The sequence below is a fragment of the Hyperolius riggenbachi genome, chromosome 9, assembly GCF_040937935.1.
Source record: "Hyperolius riggenbachi isolate aHypRig1 chromosome 9, aHypRig1.pri, whole genome shotgun sequence".
Classification (NCBI taxonomy): Eukaryota; Metazoa; Chordata; class Amphibia; order Anura; family Hyperoliidae; genus Hyperolius; species Hyperolius riggenbachi.
Genome location: NC_090654.1, coordinates 35295463 through 35305417, shown reverse-complemented (window position 1 = coordinate 35305417; position 9955 = coordinate 35295463). Strand labels below are relative to the sequence as shown.

At 46.4% G+C, this 9955-nt stretch overlaps 1 protein-coding gene across 1 annotated transcript in view; it reads right to left on the bottom strand.

Moving 5' to 3' along the window:
- Positions 1–1220: 1220 nt before the first annotated feature.
- The window catches only part of RIIAD1 (regulatory subunit of type II PKA R-subunit domain containing 1), a 31338-nt gene continuing 22603 nt past the window's right edge, over positions 1221–9955 (bottom strand). The window contains exon 4 of the mRNA XM_068251470.1: positions 1221–1377. Within this exon, the coding sequence (XP_068107571.1) occupies positions 1256–1377 (122 nt within the window). The 3' untranslated portion in view covers positions 1221–1255. The remainder of the gene's footprint in view (positions 1378–9955) is intronic.

Genomic DNA, 9955 nt, shown 5'->3' with positions numbered 1-9955 from the left:
GAGTTCATCCGCACCTCCATTGCACATCGGTGTGTCAGCAGAGTATCCGCGTATCCTACGCTTTGCTTAACTACCTAAAGACCGCGTCACGCCAATGGGTGTGACCGCGGCGGCAGCCCCAGGACCGCCTAACGCCAATTGGCGTCAAGTCCTGGGGCCGGCTACTGCAGGAGATTGTGTGCGCATCTCATGCTTGGGAGGCCGAGCTCCGCCCCACCTTCAGTCTCCGGCCGTTTGGAAGACTGTTAGACAGCGAAACCGTAGTCTTTTTACTAAGTATAGCGCTGCGATCTGCAGCACGGCTGTCCCCCTGGGGCACAAGAGAGCAATCGCTGTGATAGGCTGAAAAAAACACATTTATTTTAAAAAAAGACAATAAATATTTGTGAAAAAAATAAACTAATGGGGGGCGATCAGACCTCACCAACAGAAAGCTCTGTTGGTGGGGAGAGAGGGGGGGAGGGGGTGAATGTGTGGTGTGTTGTGCGGCCCTGCGGCTTGGCCTTAAAGCTGCAGTGGCCCATTTCAGTATGAATGGCCTGGTCTTTAGGGGGGTTTAGCACTGTGGTCCTCAAGACGTTAAAGAGGTACTTCAGCCTAAACAAAACATACTGTCATTAAGTTACATTAGTTATGTTAATTAAAATATATAGGTAATATAATCTCTTACCCACCCTGTTTTAAAAGAACAGGCAAAGGTTTGTGATTTCATGGAGGCAGCCATCTTTTTGGTTGAAAGGAAATGTCAGGGAGCATGAGACACAGTTCCAACTGTCCTGTGTCCTGATCACCCCTCCCAGCTGCTAGGCAACGAGAACAACAACATCAAAAATCCCATCATGCTTTGCACAGCATCAGGGGAAAACTGCCCGGGCAGTTTTCTTTGATGGGGTGGAGCTTAGCTTCTAAGAAGCTAAAAATGAGGCTTGGGTATGAAAAACAAAGTTCTGATGCTGTGAACCTGTTAAAGAAACACCAAGCCTTCTCAGTGCTGCTGAGTCGATTTTTAGTCTGGAGGTTCACTTCAAGTCCAGTACAGACTTTGGGGAAATGTCTTTCGAAGCAATCATCATTTCTGGGCTGCAGGTTAGGAGTGGGTGTGTATACACACTAGGGAGGAATGAGAGAATTGTTTAAGTTTGATCTCACAGTGCATCTGCAACAAACTTGCTGAAAGAGATTCTTGCAAGATCGGCGGCCAATTCCACTATAGAGCCACATTGGCCGAGAACAAGGGTTTTATTGTATTGTGTCATTACAGAAACCGCAGTGGTTGTCCATTGGTGGGATCATCCGCAAAATCCTCTGTCAGTTCTGTTCCATCCAGTCCCATCTTCCCCTGGATCCTTTCTGACAGCCCCGAGTCTGTGAAATATTCTGAAATGCAAGATCATTCTGTCAACAACATATGCGCTGTGCCCAAACTGTACCTCCCGCTAGATCATTCTGACCTGAACTCAGAACTTCCTCTGTGCTCTGAAGGATAAGCGACAGCATAATTACCTTTGTTACAGCTTACAGAACTCCTGCAAGAAGTCAGCAGTGTGTCTACTTCCTGCTTTCATGGAAGCAGACAAAGGGTTAGCATCCTGTGGTTATATATTAGCTGTGTCTGTGGAGACTGCCGAATTTCTGTGCTTTCACTGCTGAGAGCTCAAATTACACTTGTGATTACATGAAGATGAGGTGGAATTAGACAGACTCTTCTCTCTTAAAACACACAGAGTGCATTTCTCTGTTTTTTCTTGTGTCCTGCGCTGAGTTCAGGTCCACTTTAATTTATATAGTATAGACAGTACATACAGTTGTAAGTACAGTGAGGGGATACAAATAACAACCTAGTTGATCACAATATTACTATTGCTATCTCTCAGGTATAAATAGGGTTAATGACACACAAGGGGATGAGTTCCATTCATGTCTCCTATACTGTCTGTGAGACACATAGGGTTAATATCACTAGGCACGGGGACCAACTATAAGGTGAGAACAATCACAACAGCCAGGGAGGGTGACTAGCTTCCTACTGACCCCGCCAGGTAGGGCCCTATTCACACTGGAGCATTTTGTCAGCGCTTTACTAATCAGCAAAGCGTTATGGCAAACTATTTTAATGAAGCTATTCACACTGCAGCGTTGCAATTTCGACAAAATGACAAACGCGCCGCATGTAGCATTTTCAGAGCATTCGTTATGCGATTCTCATCTCCAAAATGAAATCGCAAAGTGCAATCGCCGTACAATTGCTTACTCGACCCCCCCACCCCACCCACCCACCCACACTGGAAAATGCTGGCCGATTACGATTGCATTTTGCAATTGCAAGTGTGAAAAAGCCATTAGGACTATAGGGAGGAAAGTGAGCTAAGGTAGCCATACATCTAGTAATGCTAGATACACAGCATACAATTTTCTGTTAGATTTACCTGCCAGATAGATCATTTCCAACATGTTAGAAATTATCTAGCTAACCATCTATCTGCCGAGCAATTAGGCATTGTTGTACTCAGCAGGAGACAACCAGAAGATAATGCACCAGAGATAGTGACCAGTACTTTACAGAAAATAATCTAACAGAAAAATCTATCAGAAAAATTGTATGGTGTGTACTAGGCATTAGATTTAATTGAATCAAATCAATTAATCTGATCAAATCGAATTGCAGAAAACATTGTATGGTCTAGATGGGTCTCATGGGCAGATTCAACCAAGAGACAGATCTCTCTCTGATCGTATCTGATCACAGAGAGAGATCGGTTGGCTGCTTATACATCGCAGGCCGATTCCCAATCAATTTCAGCATGAAATCTCTCAGTAATTAGCCAAGTCTGCCGCTGCCCCCCTAGTGTATAAATGTACCCGCTGTCTCTGCATTTATACATTACCTGTCCTGTATCGCCCACCGCACAGTGCCCATCCCTCTTCAGAACCTCTGCTCTTCCATTAGCGGTATACACGCTGCTGACGTATAGTGACATCACACATGCGCTGCATGCTATGTGTCGGTGGCGTGTATGCCGTTAATGGAAGAGCGGGGGTTCGAAGACGGATGGGCACCCCGCGGTGGGCGACACAGGACAGGTAATGTATAAATGCACACATGGGGGTTACATGTATACACTAGGTGGAACAGCGCCAAGGGTTTCGACGCTCATCCCAATATCGCTCACTGTTACCGCCACGCACCTGATCGACTGCAACAGCCCCACATCTTGCAGCATGTCCAGTCGATACATGCAACTGATTTCAGCCCAAATTTAGTTGCATCGTAGATCGGGCATGCTCTTGGCGGCACTGATTTTCATCCGATTCGGTCATAATTATGGAATCAGATGGTCGATCAGCCGCCAAGTCGAGAGATGTATGGACACCTTTATGGGTCAGATTGGGCCAGTTGTCTGAGTGGTTTCACCCCTCTATTTCCCTATAAGCGGTATCTGTGCAGAGCTCCCCTCCTCCCCTGAAGCTTATTGCTAGTGACACAGCCGACTAGCGGGCACCGTAGAAAACTTAAATGTCTCGCTGCCCCTTCATTTCCACAGGCAGCTATGACTGAGCTATTTCTGTGACTATCCAATGCTCTCTAGCATACATTAAGTTCATGTCACCAATTTTCTGATTTTCTCACAGGGTTAATCATATCTGGCCAGTGGTACAGACGGAGTTAAGGTCACGGATGTCCTGCTGCAGATTATTTAATGTCACACACAAGGGTGGCAGCCCTGACTCTCCCACACACAGGGATGGGGCTTCCATAGGGATACAAGAGCCAGAGGCTCTTTAGGTGACCCCCAGGTCAATAACTGTTCTGCAGACTGTATGGTATTAACAGGCACCATGTTTATTTTTACCATTTTTTTTAATAATTGCCCCTTTTTGGTGAAAAGAAGGGATTAACATCAGACACTCTTGGGTACTGATAATAACATTGTTCCAACACACAAGGGGTTAACGTCGCTCTCTCTCTTCTACCTGCCGGGTTATGGAAAGCCCTCTCCGGTAAAGAGAGAGTTAACGTCACGTATTCTGAGACTTGGGCAGGGATAGCACGACACAGCCTCCAGCAGCGAGAGGGAAAACATCGCAGCCAATATCCTCCAGTACTGATGGGGTTAATGCCAGCCACACTCCAGCACAGAGGAGGTTAAGATCAGCCCCTCCCCGGGGCTGACGGGGTTAATGCCAGCTACACTCCAGCACAGAGGAGGTTAAGCTCAGCTCCCCCTCTGGTACTGACGGGGTTAATGCCAGACACACTCCAGCACAGAAGAGGTTAAGCTCAGCTCCCCCTCTGGTACTGACGGGGTTAATGCCAGCCACACTCCAGCACTGAGGAGGTTAAGCTCAGCTCCCCCTCTAGTACTGACGGGGTTAATGCCAGCCACACTCCAGCACTGAGGAGGTTAAGATCAGCCCCCTCCGGTGCTGACGGGGTTAATGCCAGCCACACTGCAGCACTGAGGAGGTTAAGATCAGCCCCCCTCCGGTGCTGACAGGGTTAATGCCAGCCACACTCCAGCACTGAGGAGGTTAAGATCAGTCCCCTCCGGTGCTGACGGGGTTAATGCCAGCCACACTCCAGCACTGAGGAGGTTAAGATCAGCCCCCCTCTGGTACTGACAGGGTTAATGCCAGCTGCACTCCAGCACAGAGGAGGTTAAAGTGAACCTCCGGACTAAAAATCAACTCAGCAGCACTGAAAAGGCTTGGTGTTTCTTTAACAGTTTCACAGCATCAGAACTTTGTTTTTCTTATACAAGCCTCATTTTAAGCTGTACAGAAAAAAACTGCCCGGGCTTTTTTTCCCTGATGCTGTGCAAAGCATGATGGGATTGCTGATGTTGTTGCTCTCATTCTGCTGTTTTGGTGCAATTTTTTTTTTTTTTACATTTTGAATTTGACATTTGAAGCCTAGCGTGTGCAGCTGGGAGAGTTATCAGGACACAGGATAGTTGGAACTGTGTCTCCTGCTCCTTGTCACCTCCTTTCCACCAAAAAGATGGCTGCCCCCATGACAAAGATGGCAGCCCCCATGAATCACAAACATTTGCCTGTTCTTTTAAAACAGGGTGGGTAAAAAAATATATTACCTATCTATTCTAATTAACATAACTAATGTAACTTAATGACAGTATGTTTGTTTAGGCTGAAGTTCCCCTTTAAGATCAGCCCCCCTCCGGTGCTGACAGGGTTAATGCCAGCCACACTCCAGCACAGAAGAGGTTAAGCTCAGCTCCCCCTCTGGTACTGACGGGGTTAATGCCAGCCACACTCCAGCACTGAGGAGGTTAAGCTCAGCTCCCTGTCTGGTACTGACGGGGTTAATGCCAGCCACACTCCAGCACTGAGGAGGTTAAGATCAGCCCCCTCCGGTGCTGACGGGGTTAATGCCAGCCACACTGCAGCACTGAGGAGGTTAAGATCAGCCCCCCTCCGGTGCTGACAGGGTTAATGCCAGCCACACTCCAGCACTGAGGAGGTTAAGATCAGTCCCCCTCTGGTGCTGACAGGGTTAATGCCAGCCACACTCCAGCACAGAGGAGGTTAAGATCAGACCCCCTCCAGTGCTGACAGGGTTAACGCCGGGTGCTTGGAAAGGCCGCTCTGCTCTTGTCTCTCATCTCCATGGCAACGGTTGCGTGTGCGCTGCCTGATAACTTCATTACACGCCTGTAATATGATTTAATAAGGGGCCGGAGTGGATCTTTTGGGGCTGTCTGGTTCCTATCGGCGGCTGCAGCTGGTCAGGGCTCTCATTCAGTCTGAGCGATGACCCCCTTTGTAGCTGATATTAGGGCTTCCTCCATACGCCGTGCAGTGACAGGTCAACTTCAGCATTATCCTTCTGTCAGGCACCTGATTCATAGACAAATACTATTCCTTCCCCCGAGGAGGGGCAACCTGATCCCCTCATTCAGTCATATTGAGTGGTGTGTGTCACACTGGCACCTCACTGCAACATGATGGTCATCTAACCCGAACTGTACTACAGCTAATCCTACCTTCACTTTGCCACACCCAAATTTCCACATTGTATGGGATGCCAGTTGTGAAGGAGACCTGGGGTATCTGTGTGGACACAACAAAATGGTGACCCTAACTTGGTTCTAATGGCAAGTCATGCACAGTACAGCTCACATAAACCTCAGAAGACTACAACAGAACCGGGTGCGGACACAGTCGCCACTTTCATAGGCACTGTGGGCTCCATGTTTGCCCTGCACAATGCCTCATACACCTGTTCTGCAGTTCCTCACACAGTCACCTATATTATTACTGTGCCTCACACAGTCACTATCATTGTTCCTCACATCATGACCACCTATAACGTCACTGTGCCCTACATAGTAACCATCATCCTTATTGTACCTCACACCATCACCTATAGCATCATTGTGCTCCACAAAGTCTTTACTCTTTATTACAGTAATTGTACCATACACAGTCACTAATACCATCATTGTACCCACAGAGTCACTAACGTCGTTACTGTACCTCGCATCATCTTTGTGCTCCTCCCCCTAGTTTAGTGGTCTGTCAATTACTGTTTTTTTTCAGCTGTTTCATAGGCATGTTCATAGCTTCACATATGCTGTCTATCCATCTTAGCCTCTGCCATCCTTTTGCCCTCAATTTTCCCAAGCATCAAGGATTTCTCCCAAAAATTAGGTCTTCTCAATATGTGTTCAAAGTATATGAGTTCAACCCTTATTTTACTAGAACTCCCCACCCAAGCACATCCCACTAATCATAAATGGATCTACAGTGACCTGAGTAGAGTAATTCAAATTTCTTGGGTCCATAATCTCCAACAACTTAAAATGGGATAACAATACCGTCACTCTTATCAAGAAAGAGGGACAGAGGATGTACCACCTGCGGCAGCTGAAAAGGTTTGGCCTACGACAAACATTAACGGTGCAATTCTATAATGTGATCATTGAATCCATCATGACATCATCTATAACTGTCTGGTTCGGCATCCTCCATACGAGAAAAGGTGAGACTGCAGCGTATTATCCGATCAGCAGAAAGAATAATTGGCTGTAGCTTACCTTCCCTGCAGGATCTTTACGCTAGCAGGTGCAGCAAGAGAACAGCTAGATTGCCTCTGACAATGCTCACTCCATCTTCCAACTTATGCCTTTAGAACTGAGATACCGGTCAGTTGCAACAAAAACTTCCAGGCACAGGAAAATCTTCTTCCCTCAGGTGGTAGCCATGCTTAATGCAGAACCACACTAGAGCTGCTAGTTAACTAATATACTGTTCTTGACTCGTAATATCTACACTGTGTGTCCTTGTATTGTTACATCTGTGCCCATTAAAGTGAGTGTTTACCATTTTAAAAATAAAAAAGTCGGATACTCACCTAAGGAGAGGGAAGGCTCGGTCCTAATGATCCATCCCTCTCCTCTCCCGGTGCCCGGTCCCGCGCAGGATCCCCCGTGGCAGTATTCGACCAGTTCGGTCAAATACTGCCACTTCCGCATGCCGAAGGGAGCTTTCGGAAGCCTTCGGGAGCACTTGGGCTCCCGATGACGCGGCCGCTCCATACTACGCATGCGCGAGCGCCCTCTATGACGCAATCACGTGTGCGTAGTATGGAGCGGCCCGTCTTCGGAAGCCCGAGTGCTCCCGAAGACCTCCGAAGTCCCTGCGGCGGCGGACGTGAACGGGGGAGCTAGCGCAGCACCGAGGGCACCGGGAGAGGAGAGGGAAGGCGCATTAGGACCGAGCCTTCCCTCTCCTTAGGTGAGTATCTGACTTTTTTATTTTTAATGTGGTACCCATTGGCTTTAAGCAACTGCCAAATCAAATTCCTTGTAAGTGGCCAAATACAATTGATTCTGATTCTAGTGAACATTCTGGCCTTATTTCTTGAGTATTCATTGGTTACATGAACTCTCAGTAGCTTTCTCCACACAGAGTTCAAAAGCATCAATTTTTCTATGCATGCCCTTATTTATTGTGCAACTTTCAAAGCCATATGTTACTACGGAGAACATCATACCTTTAACTATCCTGATATTTTTTAGTTAAGTGACATCTCCATCCTTTAGTATCTAGTCCAAATTTGCCATAGCTTTCCTTCCAAGCAACAAGCATTTCTTAGTCTCATGGCTGCAATCACCATCTGCAGATATCTTAGATCCCAGAAACAGGAAATCTGTTACAACTTCTACTTCTACTCAAAGATGGATTAACCACTTAAAGTGGACCCAAATTAAAAATACAAGATTTCAGAAATAAAATCTATTTTCTAAATTATAATAATAAATAGCAGCCTTTTTTTTCAGTGGCATGATGACAAATATAAAATATTTTACATTTATTGGAGGAACCCCTCCCTTCCTTTCAAATTGCCGGGAAAAAATCCGGCAAACTGGTGGAGTAGCAATGGAGGAATTGCTAATGGCTGCCCCCAGTATAACCCTAGTTATGAAAAGAGAAGGTGAGATGCATGCACTGAAATGCTCATAGGCTTGAAGGAGTGTTTATCTATCTTTGTATGTGTCAGAGTGGTGCAACTAAATATTTTTAATTAAAAAAAAATGTTTGATTTGGGTCCGCTTTAAGGACCGGGCTGTTTCTCTCTGATCTGTGCTGCGTGGACTCTCCAGCCCGCAGCACAGATCGTGTGTATGGCAGGGCGATCAGACTTCCCCCCCCTTTTTTTTCCCCACTAGTGGGGATTACCTGCTTGGGGGGGGGGGGTCTGATTCCTCCCTCCCTCCCCTTCCCGTTCGAGCGTCCGTTTCCATGTAAAACCACAAACGACCAGCCGCTGCCTATCGGCGTTAGCTGGTCGTTAAGTGGTTAAGCTTCAATGTGGCCCTAGGCAAGGTAGGAGCTATGGCTCATCTTTATGGTTCTTTAGGTAATTTTAGTTGGAAGAGTGGTCAAAGAAAGTGGCTTTTGGGCCCCATGACACCCACAAGGCCCCGGAGACCTGCCTAGTTTACATTGTGGATGATCCTGCTCTGCTTCTTCCTTTTTCCTTTTATTTGCAGATAGTTAATTGGAGCAGATTACATGACTTTAGCTTTCTTGATGTTAAGCAGTAGTCCAGCTTTGGCACTTTCTTGTTTGACATTCATGACTAGGCTCTTCAATTCTTCCCCAGTTTCAGCTGTCTTCCATCCTTGTTATTTCTCATGGACATATTCTCACAGCTCAAATTGATTGGAATGAATCAGGAAAGGTGTGGTTTATCAAATAGGATGAATTGCTCCATTTCTCGGTCCATCCTAAGCACTGGCATGGATATGGCCCTAGAGGAGTGGAGTTCAACTCCTGTGCTCGATTTCCTTCCTGGTGAAAATGTTTCACTAAACTTTGCAGGACTTTTGTCATGCTGCTTGCCTTCTCTTGTACTACCTTCTCTGATTATCACTTTTCAATGACATCTGCAGCAATTCTCTCATGTGTCTCCTGTTCTCTTATTTACTTCCATCCTGGTCATCTCCTGTTCTCTCATACTTCTCTCTTATTCACTTCCATCCTGGTCATCACTTCTCAGGCACTTATCCAGAACTGTGCCCATGCTAACCCTCTTCCGTGGTACTTTGTTTCTTCAAGACTTCTCACTAAACTCTCCAGGACTTCTGTCATGTTACTAATCTTCTCTGGTGCTCCAAGACTTCCCTTGATCTAAACCTCATTTCAGGATCTCCTCTTATTTTTTCTCATAACTTTTCCCCAATAAGTACCAAGAAAACGTACTCCTCTTTGTATGGAATGCCTCTAGTTTCTCATCACCTTTCACCAATACCCACAAGACTTCTCTTGAGCTGCTCCTCTTTTCAGGAATGCTTCTTCTCATTTTTTACTGACAACTTTAAGACTTGTGTTGGTCTCATTCTCCTATTTTGGTCTCTACTCCAGAACATTGTTTCTCCGCATCCCTCTCTTCTCTGGTCATCATCTCTCAGTCGCATTTCGAAGAATTGTC